At 36.9% G+C, this 18,783-nt stretch overlaps 1 protein-coding gene across 1 annotated transcript in view; it reads right to left on the reverse strand.

Moving 5' to 3' along the window:
- Znf385d (zinc finger protein 385D) overlaps positions 1-18,783 on the reverse strand; it is a 351,240-nt gene that overhangs the window by 144,895 nt on the left and 187,562 nt on the right. Inside the window, exon 3 of the mRNA XM_032918333.1 lies at positions 3,097-3,207. Within this exon, the coding sequence (XP_032774224.1) occupies positions 3,097-3,207 (111 nt within the window). The remainder of the gene's footprint in view (positions 1-3,096; positions 3,208-18,783) is intronic.

Consider the following 18,783-nt stretch of genomic DNA (forward strand, 5'->3'; position numbering starts at 1 on the left):
GTCAAGTGTGCAATAGTTAATGATGACCGAGACCTATAAACCCAAATACCATGATAGCTTGGCTACTCCTTTGCCTACATACATTAGAGTTCTCAATGCAATCTCATGAGAATAGTAGTCAGCTCTCCTTGATAAACATACATGAGCACTCTATCTTACCTAGAAACATTATTAGCAAATTAAATGGCTATTGTCTTTTAATGAGAAAATAAGATTATATTTGAGAAGAAAAGAATTCTTGTATTACCTCCTTCAGATTAAAGTTAATAATAGAATTTATGAATGTAAATGTCACTAATAGTTTATTCAGCAACATTTATAGTTACAAACCATAAATATCAATCTAGGAGAGACAAAATAACACCTGAAGCTGGAAACATTTTCTGGAAAAAAAAATGGCTCATCACTGGGAATGTTCAATCCAAAGCCCTTGCCTGATATGGAAAGTGGAATTGTTCTACTCAGTGCAAGGTCCCATGGATTTGAGGTCTAACATCCTTGAAGCATTCTCTGACCCCTAATGTGCATAATTTCTTTTTAATACAGTGGGAGATATTGCATCAAAATTGTTCCAAGGTGGAGATAATAAAATCACCTCGTCACATGTGAGAAGCTAGCAACTTGGTTTAGAGGAGTCGAGTCATCTTTATATGATAATTTCCAAAGTAGAACTTCTATTCACTTTAAGGACCAAGCAGAAGCCACTTTAAATAATGGTGAGAGAAATGTGTTTTCATGTATCCAGTGTTCAGAAATATACTCACAATTTACAGCACTGGTATTGAGAGTTAGAGAACATAGGGACCATTTCTGAACAAATAATTTTTATCATATCACCTAAATCATCAGTAATTTAATCCCATTTATAAGCTGATCTGAAAAAATACAAATTGAACACATAAACAAAGTTTTAAATAAAGAAACAAGCAAAAAAGTAAGTACAATGTTATGCTAAAAAACAACAACAATACCAAAATAAGTTCACAACTCTTATTTACATCTCAGTAGGATGCTACATATTTACAATAGTTGTAAGAAATCATTATATACAAATCGTTGTTTTATAATATGTTATTTTTCATGGATTAAACAACTTGTGATAAACTTAGGTGCCAGTCAAATCAAAAGGCTCAGCTTTTAAAAACAAATTTTAAAACCACTAAAAATATCCTATGTAAAGAGATCTTGTTTGGGGTTGGGGATTTAGCTCAGTGGTAGAGCGCTTGCCTAGCAAGCGCAAGGCTCTGGGTTCGGTCCCAAGCTCCGAAAAAAAAGAAAAAAAAAAAAGAGATCTTGTTTGATGTTTCATTTTAAGCAGGCAATATATTATTAAATCATTCACATGAGACTATGATCTGGTGTTTCTGTTCTGGCCAAACTCTCACACTGAAATCCTAACCCTTTAGGTAATACATTAGATGGGGTCTTTGTTATTGTGATCAGGTTATAAGGGCCTAAACTGGTGTTCACCAGACCTCCTTCAACCATTTTCTTATGGAAGAGTGGTGAAAATATAATACCTATAAGCCAGAAAACACATCCTTCAGACTCTAAAATTACTAGCAATTTAGGTTCAGACCTCCCAGCCTCTAGAACGAATAAATTTCAATTGATTATAAAATACCCAAGTGCACTTGAACTGGTCTAAGGAGTTCAAATGCACCAGGACACACCAAGGCAACCACTCCTTTTTCAATGGCATGTAATGACAATTTTGGCACATTGGTTTCTTTAAAATCACAGAAATATTATAAGACTAAGTTGGTTTTAATCCCTGTTGTAGGAACTGAGGCTGTTTTAGACTGTCCACAGCAGCTGACTACGATTTGCTTCATGCCCTGTCAGGGAAGTGATTTTGCTAACTACAGATAGTTTGTGAGAGTGTGTGACATTTGGAATTCTAGGGACTTTTCCAAGGGTATATAAATCTCAGTGCCCTGAGAGGCAGGGTAAGTTGGTTACTGCTTTGTTGCTGTTGGTTATACTTGGTTGAAATTTGTTAAGCAGTCATGCACAAAGAAAAAAAAATAAGAAGGAATTAGATATCCAGATGGTAAAGATCAAAGATGCTCCCAAGGAACTTGGTTCCTCTAACCAGCAGAAAGTAATCTAATGATAATGTTGCCTCTTTTCCTTTCTATCCCTTCTCTTCTATGGAGTGTTATACAGCTGAAAGGGTGGAGAAAAATGGAAGAAAGAGAAATAACACAAAGTAACAAAAGATAGGTACAATGGCAATGCACAGTGGGAGTTCATTATGATAGCAGAAAATGGGCCTTCTATTTGCTCACAGCCTGAATAAGAGCTGTCCGTTTCCTGTTTTCTTTTAAATCTGCAATTCTTTCTTCTCTCAGGAATAACTTTACCCCAAAGCAGAATTTGGGACTGAGATAGAGGCACAAACACTTTCACATTTGCTACAAGACACCATTGGTACCACTTGGATGGATCCACAATCTACCTTCCTCCTCACATAATTTGGAAGTTGTGTGGACAGCCTCCCCAACACTTTCAAACCATCAAGCAGGCCCTCAGACATCCCCTTCCATCTTGCTCCCCATGGAATACTCATTCTATGTAGGATTTAAAAGTTAAGATCTCTGAAGTTTCCTGTTCATATGCCATTCTGAGAAACACACACACACACACACACACACACACACACACACAGAGAGAGAGAGAGAGAGAGAGAGACTGTGGTGCACTGAGTTGGAAGTGGGAACTGTAAAGTTGATACTGAGCAAAAAAAGCTTGGTCTTGGAAAAGACTAGTCTTGTTTTTGAGACCTTCACTGACTCTGAATTTGATAATACCCAAAGAAAAAGCATTATATATATAATATATATATATATATATATATATATATATACATTCTTAAGATAGCAAAAACAAAACACTAAACTTGAAGAATATGTAACTGTACATGCAATTTTTCTATGGTAAAAACAAATATAGGATAGTAAGCTCACAAGTTATTTGACACATGGAGTTACAAGGTTTTTTTGGACATGGGCATTCTCAGTTGCTGGAGGAAAAAAGAACCCTAAGAACTAGAAGCATATAATGCATTTTGTAGTGACTAAGTGGTACACTCACATCTGAATTAAATCTCAACTGGCAAATGTTGCATGAGATGATTTGCTTTTTCCGATGAGGAAGAGGAACCCCGAATGTATGGTTTATTACAGCTTTCTGAATAGGGTCCATCTGTAAGAATAATAATAAAAAAAAAACAGAGAGAAATAAAAGTTGTCAGTTTCACTGAATGCTACATATTTTGTTAAATCTTCACAACTCCTGTCTATTGCTTATGTTATAAACAACATATTTACTCTACGAAAAGGCATTTCTTCTGTCTTAGAATATAGATAACAGTAAACCCAAAGAGTGGTATGATAAGAAGATGACAAATGTTCATATTGGTATCTTCATACTTAGTTGTTTTTCCCATTTATCACCAACCCTTATCATAGTTTTGATAATATTCATATGTAATTAAAGGTTTAGGGGAACTCAAATTCTTATTACAGTGGAGAGCCTAACATTGAAATGTGTTTATATCATTGTCTAAACCTGGACTTCAAACCACCTGATCAACAATGAAAATTAACTATGCAACATTATCCCACTTTATTCTATGTGTAGTGTCATTTAGACTTGAAAAAAAACCATGTAACTACCTACATGTCAACCTTAAATGGACTCATATAAATGGAATCAAACGGTCTCAGTGAAATTTCAGCTATCTCCATCCATCCTGTTCAGATGAGTATGAACAACACAAGTTTAACATCATCAGTTCAATTCTGTTAAGTATACTATCCCATCACTAAGCACTGGCACGGGGGCCACAGAAATAGCCCGAACAATTAGTGTCACATCAAAATGTTGGTCTGCACTATAATTCATGGATACAATTTTTGGTCACTTGTGTCCATTTTTTGGAGGGAGACTTCATTATTTTTTTTGTATTTATTTTTTATTTTGGATATTACTTATTTACATTTCAAATGTTATTCCTTTTCCCAGTTTCCCATCCATAAACCCCATATCCCATCCTCCTACACCAACTTCTATGAGGGTGTTTTCCCACCCAACCATCCACCCTGACATGCCCCTACACTGGGTGGGCGGGAGGTCCAGCCTTGGCAGGACCAAGGACTTCTCCTCCCATTGGTGCCCAACAAGGACATCCTCTGCTACATATGCAGCTGGAGCCCTGGGTCTGTTCGTGTGTACTCTTTGAATAATGGTTTAGTCACTGGGAGCTCTGGTTGTTTGGTACTATTGTTCTTATGGGGTTGCAAACCCCTCTAGTGCCTTCAATCCTTTCTCTAATTTCTCGAGTAGGGGCCCCATTCTCAGTTCAATGGTTTGCTGCTAGCATTCGCTTCTGTATTTGTCACGCTCTGGGTGAGCCTCTCAGGAGACAGATATATCATGGTCCTGTCAGCTTGCACTTGGTTTCATCAATATTGTCTAGTTTTGGTGGCTGTATGAATATGGGCTAGATCCTCAGTTGGAACAGGCTCTGAATGTTTATTTTTTCAGTCTCTGCTTCAAACTTTGTCACCATATCTCGTCCTATGAATATTTATGTTCCCGCTTTTAAGAAGGACTGAAGCATCTGCATGCTGATCTTCCTTCATTAGCTTCATGTGTTCAGTAATCTGAGCTTTTGGGCTAATAGCCACTTCTCAGTGAGTGCATACCGTGTTTTTTGTTTGTTTGTTTGTTTTTGTTTTGTGTGTGTGTGTGTGTGTGTGTGTGTGTGTGTGTGTGTGTGTGTGTGTGTTTGATGTTTGGGTTACCTCACTCACGATGATATTTTCTAGTTATATGCATTTGCCTATGAATTCCATGAAGTCATTGTTTTTAATAGGTCAGTAGTACTCCATTGTGTAGATGTACCACATTTTCGGGATCCATTTCTCTGTTGAAGGACATCTTGGTTCTTTACAAGTTCTGGCTATTATAAATAAGGCTGCTATGAACATAGTGGAGCATGTGTCCTTGGAGCATCTTTTGGGTATATTTCCAGGAGTGGTATAGCTGGGTCCTCAGGTAGTACTATGTTCAATTTTCTGAGGAACCTCCAGATTGATTTCAAGAGTAGTTGTACCAGCTTGCAATCCCACCAACAATGGAGGAGTGTTCCTCTTTTTCCTCATCCTTGCCAGTATCTGTTGTCACCTGAGTTTTTGATCTCAGCCATTCTGACTGCTGTGAAGTGGAATCTCAGGGTTGTTTTGATTTGCATTTCCCTGATGACTAAGGATGTTGAACATTTCTTTATGTACTTCTAAGCCATTTGATATTCCTCAGCTGTGAATATGTTGTTTAGCTCTGTACCCCATTTTTTACAAGGGCTATTTGATTCTCTGGAATCTAATTTCTTGAGTTCTTTGTATATATTGGATATTAGCCCTCTATAAATTGCAGAATTGGTAAAGATCTTTTCCCAATCTGTTAGTTGCCATTTCTCCTTTGCCTTACAGAAGCTTTGCAATTTTATGAGGTCCCATGTGTCGATTCTTGATCTTAGAGCATAAACCATGGGTGTTCTGTTCAGGAATTTTCCATAGTCCCCATATGATCGAGGCTCTTCCCCACTTTTTCTTCTATTAGTTTGAGTGTATTTAGATTTATGTGGGAGCCCTTGATCCACTTTGACTTGAGCTTTGTACAGGGTGATAAGAATGAATCAATTTGCATTCTTCTACATGCTGACCTCCAGTTGAATCAACACCATTTTTGAAAATGCTATCTTTTTTCCCACTAGATGGTTTTAGCTCCTTTGTCAAAGATCAAGTGACCATAGGTGTGTGGGTTCATTTCTGGGTCTTCATTTCTATTGCATTGATCTACCTGCCTGTCTCTGTAACAATACCATACAGTTTCTATAACTATTGCTCTGTAACACAGCTTGAGGTCAGGAATGATGATTCCCCCAGAAGTTCTTTTATTGTTGAGGATAGTTTGCACTATCCTGGGTATTTTTTTATTCCAAATGAATTTGCAAATTGCTCTTTCTAACTCTGTGAAGAATTTAGTTAGAATTTTGATGGGGATTGCATTGAATCTTGAGATTGCTTCTGCCAAGATGGTCATATATACAATAATAATCCTGCCAATCCATGAGCATGGGACATCTTTCCATCTTCTGAGATCATCATCAATTTCTTTGTTCAGAGATTTGAAGTTCTTGTTGTATAGATCATTCACTTGATTGGTTTGAGTCAACCCGAGAAATTTTATGTTAATTGTGACTATTGTGAAGGGTGTCATTTCCTTAATTTCTTTCTCAGCCTGTTTATTCTTGGAGTAGAGGAAGGCTATTGATTTGTTTGAGTTAATTTTATACCAAGACACACTTCTGAAGTTGTTTATCAGGCTTCGTAGTTTTCTCGTGGAACTTTTGAGGTCACTTATGTATACTATCCTATCATCTGCAAATAGTGTTACTTTGACTTCTTCCTTTCTGATTTGTATCCCTTTGACCTCCTTTTGTTGTCTAATTGCTCTGGCTAGGACTTCAAATACTATATTGAATATGTAGAAAGAGAGTTGGCAGCAGTGTATAGTCCCTGATTTTATTGGGATTACTTCAAGTTTCTCTCCATTTAGTTTGATGTTGGCTACTAGTTTGCTGTATATTGCTTGTATTATGTTTAGATATAGGCCTTGAATTCCTAATCATTCCAAGATTTTAACATGAAGGGGGGTTGAATTTTATCAAATGCTTCCTCAACATCTAATGAGATCTATTTGTTAATATAGTGGATTACATTGATGGACTTCTGTATATTGAACCATCCCTGCATCCCTGGCATGAAGCTTACTTGATCATGATGGATGATCATTTTGATGTGTTCCTGTTTGCAAGAATTTTATTGATAATTGTTTCCAATTTTTAAAGTTTGAATTAAGTTTATCTATGACTCATTGAAATTACTGAGCATCATTCTGTGTGTAGGTATAGATAGATATATTGTAAAGTGTGTGAAAGGGGAAAGGTAACATGAACCTTATATTTTGATAAAAATTGTTGACATCATTATATTGGTGTTTACATTTTTGAATGCTATGTATATATACACACACAGAAAACACAGGTACGCCTTAAACTTCGTGGATCTCAGACTGATCTCAAGTACATAATCCTTTAATTAGCTTTCTTTATGCCGGTATTGTAAGTGTGCACCACCACATTTAGCTCGAAACATCTGACACACATTCATATTCATTGTTAAATAAATAATGGTGCCATGAGATAGCTTTAAAATGATTTGTCACATGATCTTGTCACAAGAATATGCCTAAGAAATTATTATTAATGCTTATTTTGTTACATATCATAGTTTACTAATACTCCTAGTCAAAAATTGGTAAATTTTCCAGCACAGGAGCCAGTTATCTGGTCCTGTCTATCAGCTTGTATGTTAGAGAAATTCTAAATCTCTGTCATTCATAATTCCTCGACTGCTTGTCTAATCTGGCCTTAAAATGTATGTTACAAATGGAATCTAGTGATTATTAAATATCTTCCAGTTATTACCACCACTTTCATGTTTAGTCAAAAGTTTAGCACAATCAAAAGAAGTCATGGGCAGCATAAAATTCATCTTCTGCCTTCCTCACAGTTGATTATCGTAGTGGGAGATGGAGTGCACACTTGTAATTGCCAGAACTCTGGTATCTGAGACAGGAAGATCAAAGCTTTGTGACCATTTTGGGCTACACAGTGAGACCAGGTCTCAAAAACACAAGTCAAAATAATCTATATAACATATTTTTCCAAATTCTCTGTGAAAACTAGGCTGTCCCAGTGAATTTTATGTTCAGTTCCAAGTATTAATAAATTACAGGGTCCCCCCTTCCTACTTACTGCTCAGTCTTACCATGCTGCCTTAAAAAATATCCATTCCTGTGTGTTATTTGCATATAATACTGACTAATATTAAGGCCTAGAAACAACTGGCCAACTTTCTGTCACTACATTTTAATTTTATGTGCTATACATTGAACAGTGAGGTTTATGCCTGCCAAGAAAGTATTCCTGTCACCAAAATTTTGCCATTTCCACAACTTCATATAAATAGTATTCCAGACTATGAGGTCATGGTGATTTCTAAGGTTCTTATAGCTCATCACACTATCACATAAATTCACAGGTTTATCTTCATTATAATTAAGTAGTCTTCTTTCAAATGGCTACATCATAATGTTCTTCTGCATTAACCTGTTGGCTTATATTTGTAGAGATTGCAGCTCAGACTACAAACATTATTCTTCAGTCTTAACAATTTAAAACCATTCTTAAGTTCGATTCCATTTCTTTACTTCTCCACAGAAAATAATAAAAAAACAATAGGCCCTTTCCTTCAATTAGAACTGCTCCAGGACAATGGTAGGAAAGGAAGAGGTCTAGTGTAGAAATCTTCTCCATAGGTACTGCCATGTTTTAAATCCCAGACAGGTTTTAATCATTTCCTCAAGTCCCCTCATTCCTGTTTCCACAGGAACAAAAAGACCAATACACCAAATTTGAGAGCTCAGAGGCCATACAGATAGCTCAGTCTGCTTCCTGGGGTTAGCCTTACACCTTTTAAAATGTCTTCTCACACTTCTACAGCACAAATACAAAATTATTTCTCCTTCATCCTTCAGGTGAAAAGCAGATTGAGGCTACTAACTCAGAGAACTGGGTCTTACTGACCTTCGGTGCAAGTATTCAGTACACACAAAGACCCGTTTTCTTCCTTCCTTTCTTTCTTTCTTTCTTTCTTTCTTTCTTTCTTTCTTTCTTTCTTTCTTTCTTTCTTTCTCTCTCTCTCTCTTTCTTTCTTCCTCTCTCTCTCTCTCTCTCTCTCTCTCTCTTTCTTTCTTTCTCTCTTTCTTTCTTTCTTTTCATTGTGGAAGCTGTATTGTGTCACAGGGTGTCCCACAGTATATATGCGCCACACCCTTTTGCTCACATGCATTCTTTTATTTTACAGTTTTTTTAAAAGAAAGAAATTAGAGAAACAACAACCTTTACAACAGTCAAAAATAATATAAAATACCTTGGGGTAACTCTAACCAAGCAAGTGAAAGATCGGTATGACAAGAAATTGAAGATGATCTCAGAAGATAGAAAGATCTCTCATGCTCATGGATAGGCAGAATTAATACAGTAAAAATGGCCATCTTGCTGAAAACAAACTACACATTCAATCCCCATCAAATTTCCAACTCAATTCTTCATAGAATTAGAAAGAGCAATTTGCCAATTCATTTGGAATAACAAAATCCCAGGATAGTGAAAACTATACTCAACAATAAAAGAACTTCAGGGGAAATCACCATCCCTGACCTCAAGCTGTATTACAGATCTACAGTGATAAAAACTATATGGTATTGGTACAGAGACAGGCGGGTAGACCAATGGAAAAGGATTGAAGACCCAGAAATGAACCCACAAAAATATGGTCACATGATCTTTGACAAAGGAGCTAAAACCACCCAGTGAATAAAAGATAGCATGTAGAAGAATGCAAAAACTCAGGTGACAACAGATGCTGGCAAGGACACCTCTCCATTGTTGGTGGGATTGCAAGCTGGTTCAATCACTCTGGAAATCAGTCTGGCAGTTCCTCAGAGAATTGGACACAGTACTACTTGAGGACCCAGATATATCATTCCTATCCATATACCCAAAAAAACCACAGAACAGAAAGTGAATTCTTTCCATGATCCATTATGCTTTAATAAATAATGATTAAAGGATATTACATTTCTCCTATAATGATATTTTAAAATATAAGCACCCTGTATATTTATTATCAAAGATGTGCTCCACAAATACCCAGCACTTGTTTTGTCTCATAAGCTTGAGCAGTTATTGTGATATTTCTATAAAACTGGAGGAGGGGTGTCTATATTCAATCAAGATTTTGTTGGAAGTATTTCAGAGCCAGATACTCCATGCAAATGTGACATGTTGTCAAATTGTTTTGTCTGACTTGACTGATGCTCTGATCACCGTGACTAATGCATCAAATTTTAAAATGCAAAGTATTATATTCTTTTTATTTTAACCAAACCCTACCCATATCCTTAGAATATGGCTATGGCTTGATATAACAGTGATATTGCTGTCTTTCTTTTTTCTTTTTTAAATTTTTTATTAGATATCTTTACTTACATTTCAAATGTTATTCCTCTTCCCGGTTTCCTATCCATGAGCTCCCATTCCCTCCCCTCCCCCTCCCCCTCCCCTCCCCCATATGGGCATTTCCCCTATGCATCCCCCTTACTGCCCCCCATATTCCCCTGCACTGGGAATCCAACCTTGGTAGGCCCAAGGGCTTCCCCTTCCCCTAGTGCCCAACAAGGTTATTCTCTGCTACATATGCAGTTGGAGCCCTGGGTCAGTCTATGTATAGTCTTTTGGCAGTGGTTTAGTCCCTGGAAGCTCTGGTTGGTGGGCATTGTTGTTTTTATGGGGTTGCAAGCTCCTTCAACTCTTTCAATCCTTCTAATTTCCCCCAAGGGGGTCCTGTTCTCAGTTCAGTGGTTTGCTGCTAGCATTGACCTCTGTATTGGACATGCTCTGGATGTGTCTCTCAGGAAAGATCTATATTCAGTCCCTTACAGCATGCATTTTTTAGCTTCATGAATCTTATCTAGTTTTGGTGGCTGTATATATATGGGCCATATGTGGGACAGGCTCTGAATGGCCATTTCTTCAGGCCCTGCTGTAAATTTTGCTTCCATATCCCCTCCAATAGATATTTTCCCCCTTTTAAAAAGGAGTGAGAGCATCTGCATTTTGGCCATCCTTCTTTCTGAGCTTCCTGTGGTCTGTGGTTTGCATCTTGGGTCATTCGAGCTTTTTGGCTAATATCCACTTATCAATGAGTGCATACCAAGTATGTTTTTCTGTGATTGAGTAACCTTACTCAGGATGATATTTTCTAGTTCATTCTATTTGCCTATGAATTTCATGAAGTCATTGTTTTGATAGCTGAGTAGTACTCCATTGTGTAGATGTACCTCATTTTTTGAATCCATTCCTCTGTTGAAGGGCATCTGGATTCTTTCTAGCTTGTAGCTATTATAAATAAGGCTTCTATGAACATAGTGGAACATGTGTCTTTATTGTATGTTGGAGCTTCTTTTTGGTATATGCCCAAGAAAGGTATAGCTGGGTCCTCAGGTAGTGGAATGTCCAATTTTCTGAGAAATCTCCAAACTGATTTCCAGAGTGGTTATACCAGCTTGCAATCCCACCAACAATGGAGGACTGTTCCTCTTTCTCCACATCCTCGCCAGCATCTGCTGTCACCTGAGTTTTTTTATCTTAGTCATTCTGACTGGTATGAGGTGGAATCTCAGGGTTGTTTTGATTTGCATTTCCCTGATGACTAAGGATGTTGAACATTTCTTTTGGTGCTTTTTGGCCGTTCGATAATCCTCAGTTGAGAATGTTTAGTTTAACTCTGTACTCCCTTTTTCAGTAGGGTTATTTGGCTCTCTGGAGTCTAACTTCTTGAGTTCTTTGTATATTTTGGATATTAGCCCTCTTATCAGATGTAAGATTAGTAAAGATCCTTTCCCAATCTGTTGGTTGCTGTTTTGTCCTGATAACAGTGTCTTTTGCCTTATAGAATCTTTGCAGTTTTATGAGATCCCATTTGTCGGTTCTTGATCTTAGAACATGAGCCATTGATGTTTTGTTCAGGAAATTTTCCCCAGTGCCCATGTGTTCAAGACTCTTTCCCACTTTTCTTCTATTAGTTTGAGTGTATCTGGCTTGATTGTGGAGGTCCTTGATCCACTTGGACTTAAGCTTTGTACATAGTGATAAGAGTGGATCGATTTGCATTCTTCTACATGCTGACCTTCAGTTGAACCAGCACCATTTGTTGAAAATGCGTTCTTTCTTCCATTGGATGGTTTTAGCTCCTTTGTCAAAGATCAAGTGACCATAGGTGTGTGGGTTAATTTCTGGGTCCTCAATTCTGTTCCACTGATCTATCTGCCTGTCTCTGTACCAACACCATACAGTTTTTATGACTATTGCTCTGTAATACTGCTTGAAGTCAGGGATGGTGATTCCCCCAGAAGTTCTTTTATTGTTGAATATGGTTTTCGCTATCCTGGGTTTTTTGTTATTCCAAATGAATTTGCAAATTGCTCTTTCTATCTCTATAAAGAATTTTGTTGGAATTTTGATGGGGATTGCATTGAATCTGTAGAATGCTTTTGGCAAAATGGTCATCTTTACTATATTAATCCTGCCAATCCTTGAGCATGCAAGATTTTCCCATCTTCTCAGATCTTCCTCAATTTCTTTCTTTAGAGACTTGAAGTTCTTGTCATACAGATCTTTCACTTCCTCGGTTAAAGTCACACCAAGATATTTTATTTGGCACTATTGTGAAGGATGTCATTTCCTTAATTTCTTTCTCAGCCAGTTATACTTTCAGTAGAGGAAGGCTACTTATTTTATTTCTCTATATTCGTTATGGGTTGGTGGCAAATGTAAACTGAATTTTATCTTATAAATGGTTGTCATAAATTATATGTGACTTCATCAAAAACCGTTTTAAGTTCAGAAATCTAATCACGCAAAATTACTAAAATCTAAAAAACTTAACAGTGAAAATTAATAGTAACATCCTATATAAAATATCATACATTGAGTAAATTTGAAGTTCAGATTCTCAATAACTAGTTCTAATGCTAAATATTTAACTAAGTGACATATGACATGATGTACACTAAAGCCAGAACCTACTATCACACAGCCAGTTTTCTATTTTTCTAAAGCTATAAATATTTATGATATTTCCTTACAAAGTAGGTCATATACATTTTATCCTATAAATCAGAGTATGCCATCTGTTAAATAGTCATATCTTATAGTACAAGCATATCGTCATCAGAATTCTACAAGATGAAAAGTAAAGGCAGTCAGCATGGGCATGATACTTAAAAAGAGGGATTCTTGAGTCAAATGTGCCTTAGGAAAAAATCAGAATCCCAACATAGCTATTGAGAATATGCAATGAAAAAATAAAAAATAAAATCTTAGAGATATCTATAAAAATGTACTCAAGTGATGACTTCTACAACAGTGTAAACACAGATTTACTCTATTGTTTCTAAATCTATCATGATTTTCTGATGCAAAGGGCGCTGTGAGAAAAGAAATTTATTGTGAATGTGTAAATGAAATATTAAGATATCCTTTAAGTAAAGGACACAGAGCAAGCAAACACTGTAACATAGAGAAACTTCATGCAGGGAGCCTTGAAATATATCCCAAGGACACAACATGTCACTCAGAGAAAAGACAAAGAGATGGTAAAAATCCACGTGGTATACCGTGGTGTCCTTGTCTGGTTTTTAAAAATTAAAGAGCAGCATTTCAAACTTCATTAACTTGATCCCAAACACAAATAAAAGAGAAGAATTGAACTCTACCTATTGCTTTCCCTATCTCTAGAACAAAATTACATTTCAAACTCAGCCTATAGCCTTATTTGAAGCCAAATGAGCGTCTTTTCCTTCATTTCAGACTTAGGCACTTTGTATTGCCATCCGTGACTCGGGTTTTTAATACTTCCTCTCTGGGCTTTCTGCTAAACAGATTTATAAATGAGAATGTCTCAGAAGTTAAGCTTCCATGCCCAGTTCTCTGCTTATAGTCCCATGCCATTTGAGCTTAGTTTAACCCTAAGTTTGTGTTTCTTCTCTGAAATATCTCCTACCCTTTTGCTATATTATTTTCATGGCTTTTGGATTTTAAATCAAAGAAGAAGAGCTTAAATGCCAGGAAGTCTGGAAATGCAAAGGCTGTCTTTGGGGATGATACTTGTCACAATTCAGAGCAACCTTTTTAAAGGTGATACTGTGGGACACTTCGTGTGCGCTGCAGATCAATGGGTAGTATGTTCACCTTAGCTTTGCGAAGATCCATCTATGTTCTCTTCTGATGTCACAGGAATAAGAAGTACAAAGGTAACTACCACTCACTAAAATTCCCTGCTCCTCCTGGTGCTCTTAGGTACCATGATCATATATAAAAATATATATGCATGCATCAACATCTACAAATCTTGGATTCAAGGCCCCCGTGTATGAACCTCTCAATAAGTAAATAGATAAATAGACAGACAGGAACTATAGCCTTAAGTTCCAATAAAATGACCTAAGGATAGGAACCAGGAGAACCCAAACGCAGAGTGACCCTTGCTCCCAAGAGAATGGAGAAGGGTCTCTTCCTTTCTGTTTTCACACCAAGACAGACATACCAGCCTGAAAGCACAGAGATATAACCAGGGTTTCCAGATGGAACCACTGGCCATTTTTCCAGCCCCCTTCCATTGCAAGAAGGTCATTTGACTCAAATCCCCAACCCTGGAAACTCATGGTTGTCTTTCTGGTGACTAGGCTTCAACCTGTAATCTAATGTAAGGTGGTCCCTGTCACAATGAAGAAATCACTTGGAGCATTAGAAGATGCCTCTCAGGCTCTAGCAGCAGCTGACTGACATAGGTGCAGACACTTACAGCCAAGGATTGTGGACCTCTATGGTAGTGTTAGGGGAAAGACAGAAGGAACTGAAGGAAATGGCAACCCCATAGGTAGACCAACATTGTCAATGATCTTGGACCCCTGAGGGCTCCTAGAGACTAAGTCAGCAACCAAAGAGCATACAAACAGGTTGGTCCAAGGACACCATCACATTTACAACAAGGAAGGAAGAGGAAGAGGAGGAGGAGGGAAGGAGAAGGAGAAGGAGAAGGCAGGAGGAGGAGGAGAGAGGAGAAGAAGAAGAAGAAGAAGAAGAAGAAGAAGAAGAAGAAGAAGAAGAAGAAGAAGAAGAAGAAGAAGAAGAAGAAGAAGAAGAAGAAGAAGAAGAAGAAGAGGAAGAAGAGGAAGAAGAAGAAGAAGAAGAAGAAGAAGAAGAAGAAGAAGAAGAAGAAGAAGAAGAAGAAGAAAGAAGAAGAAGAAGAAGAAGAAGAAGAAGAAGAAGAGGAAGAAGAAGAAGAAGAAGAAGAAGAAGAGGAAGAAGAAGAAGAAGAAGAAGAAGAAGAAGAAGAAGAAGAAGAAGAAGAAGAAGAAGAAGAAGAAGAAGAAGAAGAAGAAGAATTATTTCTCTCAGGAAATGAAGACACAGACAAGTCAAATTACAGTAAAATTTATAACAATATTTTCACTTAACTTCCATTTTCCTATCTTTAGTAGAATACAGTGGAATACAATTTCCATAAATGACTAGACAGTGAGTAGTTAACCACTCATTGTTGTTGGATGTCACAATTTTAAATGGACCTATACAGATAATCTCTAAGTACGTATTACTTCCTATGACACATTGTGTCTGATATCCAGGAAGAACTGTAAGTTATATTTGGTCCTCTTCTTTCACTGACAAGCACTAAAGGCCACAAAGAAAAATACTGACAAAAAAGGAAGAAGAAACCAGCTCACCATATTGCAGATGTAGTTTCTTACCAGGATAGAATGCTAATATAACCTTTCACATTTGCCCCAAGTAAGGAAAAACAGATGGTTTTCTTGCTCATTGTTGATGTAGCAAACACTGACCTCTAGCCGGTGATAGTCCTGCGTCAGCCTTCTGAGTAATTACTGACAGGCCTCTGCCTCCGCACTTGGTATCTTTAACTCTTTCATTCACATTTCCCACAGCCCTATATCTAGGTCTCCCATTTGAGAGAATAGAAGCTAAATTATACTCAATGACTCTAGGATGTGTATCAGGAGCCTGGTGTTAGTCCAGACACACTGAGAGAAACCCCGTTAACTAGCTGATTTTGCCATTGTTGTTCAGCAATGAGAATACAAAGCCCATGCTCTTTCAACAATAGGAAACCCAGGTAAAAATTGACCCATGTTCCAGAGCATCCCAGGGAATGAGAATGAATTTAGCCACATGAAGTTTCAAATGACAGATGAAGAAAATAATGAAAGATAACACAAAGCAGGCACTAAAATAGGAGATGCACTGTCTATAAGGACCTATGTATCATAATTGATAATGTCCTCAGGGTCTGAATGAAACATTTATTTTATTCCTCTTCCTCTTTTAATGTGTGTGTGTGTGTGTATGCATATATATTTGGTTTTTTCATTGTATGGTGTATGTGTGTGTGTGTGTGTGTGTGTGTGTGTCTGTCTGTCTGTCTGTCTGTCTGTCTGTCTATACATGAGTTTGGCACGCATGAAAGCCAAAAAAGGGCATGAGAGGCAGTTATAAGCTACCTGGCATGGGAACCCAATGCAAGCCCTTTGCAAGATAAGCAAGCATTCTGTCTGCATTTGTTTTTATCCTTTCAAATATGGAAGAATTTTAGGTCTTCATACATTTTGGTTCTTGAAGCAAGACACCTTTCTATGTGTGATTTAAACTCAACGCCTCTAGATCCTTTAATCTTTGTAAATTTTTAAGTATTTATTTATTTATCATGTGTGTATATGTGATTTCATGTACACATGCCATACTACATTTGTAGAGGCCAGAAAATACCTTAAAGCAATCAGTTTTTTCCTTATTCTATGTGGGTTCAGAGAATTGAACTAGGACCTGGAGAGATGGCTCAGCAGTTAAGAGCACTGGCTGCTTTTCCAGAGGTCCTGAGTTCGTTTCCCAGCAACCACATGGTGACTCACAATATCTTTAATGGGGTCTGATGCCCTCTTCTGGTGTGTCGGAAGAGAGCAACAGTATGCTCACATCCATAAAATACATAAATGTTAAAAAAAAAAGGAACTGAATTAATGTCATCAGACTTAGTGGCAAGCCTCTTTAAATAGTGAATCATCTATTTGAACCATATCTCTTTTAATTATAACAATGCATTCATTAATTATTTTGCATTAGAGTATGTGTGCACACCTTAACACCTATGTGGACAATAAAAGAAGATATTTACTACTACTATGTAAATCTTGGAGATCACATTCAGGTATCATACTGGTGGCGAGGACCATTAGCAGCTGATCCATCTTACCTACCATAACAACTTACTATTAATTACTATATTGCTTTATTAGCAAAATATGTGAACAACAAAGAATATGGGGAAATATCTATATCTTCCAAGTAAAGAAAATAGTTTACATTGTAGAACAGCTTAAGAAATTACAATGAAAAAGATCAATTAATAACAATGAAAAATGGTTAAGATTGAGTAAATATCAAAGCATGGAAGTATGAATGAATTTCTAATCAAAACATAATATGCACAGTTTATTGCAAAAACAAAAGTATAAAGAAATATATAGTTTTTCACATTGCTTTTTAGCAAAAGTATTAGCAGTAATGAAACATTTGGTAATACACCCAATTACTCAGAAAGTGCTTTCGCAAGCCAAATGCGCACGCAAATACAGGAAACTCAGATCTTTCACTTGAGAAAACAGCATAAATTCTGTAGTCACTGAAAAAAAAAGTGGAAGCATATTTGCATATTTTTCCTCAGGCTCTGCTTGTGGGACATTTTAATTAAAGAAAAAATACAAATTAACAATAGTTTCTTGCCCAGTAACTAAAAGGAAGAAGCTTTAGTAACTGATATAGCAGCTAGAGCACTTCTTAGTCACACAATCAATTTTCATCTGAAAGAGTTTTATGATCCTCCAGTATCTAGGAAAAAGGAAAGAGTTCAAGGAAGTGATACATCTAGAAACCAGAATAAAACAAAATGAACTGACCACTTATGGAGAAGTCTGCAACTCTTTAAATAGTTTTGATACTTTACAAAATGAAATATGTGACATTTGTAGATAAATTAAATTTGGCCACAAAGCTACATTCCTGTAATTTGAGGAATAAATGTTTTCAAATATATTTGTTCCCTTGTACTTTTATACATTTACATTTTGTATTCTTCATTGTTAAATGTCTTGGAGGATGTTTGAAGATACCTGGATGGATCTCCTACAAAACCAGTTGTAGGTCACCTGTATGATCTCTTCATGCCTAAGTTTCAAGTCATACATGCACTTCAGTGTACAGGACAATTTATCCTACCATAGGATACAACGAACCAGGTTCATTGTTGTGCTGTTCATTATTGGCTAGAAATTGGAAACAGCCTAAATATCCCTCCAAAGAAAATATAGTGTATTTGCCCAATGGAGTATTACACAGCTGTTTAAAAAAATATATTTTGAAATTTGCAGACAAATGATGGAACTAGAAAAAAAATCCACTTGACTGAAAAAGAGAGAGAAGAAACACATTCAAATTGTACTATATGATATAAGAAACTATGCTCCATATAAGGGGAAAAAGAAGCCTATTGCAAATGTTAGCCAAAAAAAGGAATGACTTTTGTTTAAGATAATTATCTGTTGTCCTAAATTTGGTCTAATTTTTCCAGTGGATAAAATGTGGCATGAGAATTGCCATGCTAAAATGATTCTTTCTTTTCTTTTTCCCTTTTTTTATTGGCTTTTGTGAAATTGGATATTTTCTTTAGTTACATTTCAAATGCCATTCTTTTTCCCAATTTCCCCTCAGGTGTCCCCCTATCCCTTCCCCCATCCCCCTGCCTCTATGAGAGTTTCCCCTCCTAGCAACCCACTCCCTCCCATCTCCCTGCCCTGGCTTTCCCCTACACTGGGGCTTTGAGCCTTCACAGGGCCAAGGGACTCTCCTCCCATTGTAGCTCTATAAGGCTGTTCTCTGCTAAATATGTGGTATCCACTAGTTAGAAAATTTGAAATAAAGTATAATAGAATACAAAATTAATTGACTGTAGG

Source organism: Rattus rattus, chromosome 12 (assembly GCF_011064425.1).
Source record: "Rattus rattus isolate New Zealand chromosome 12, Rrattus_CSIRO_v1, whole genome shotgun sequence".
NCBI classification, from domain to species: Eukaryota; Metazoa; Chordata; class Mammalia; order Rodentia; family Muridae; genus Rattus; species Rattus rattus.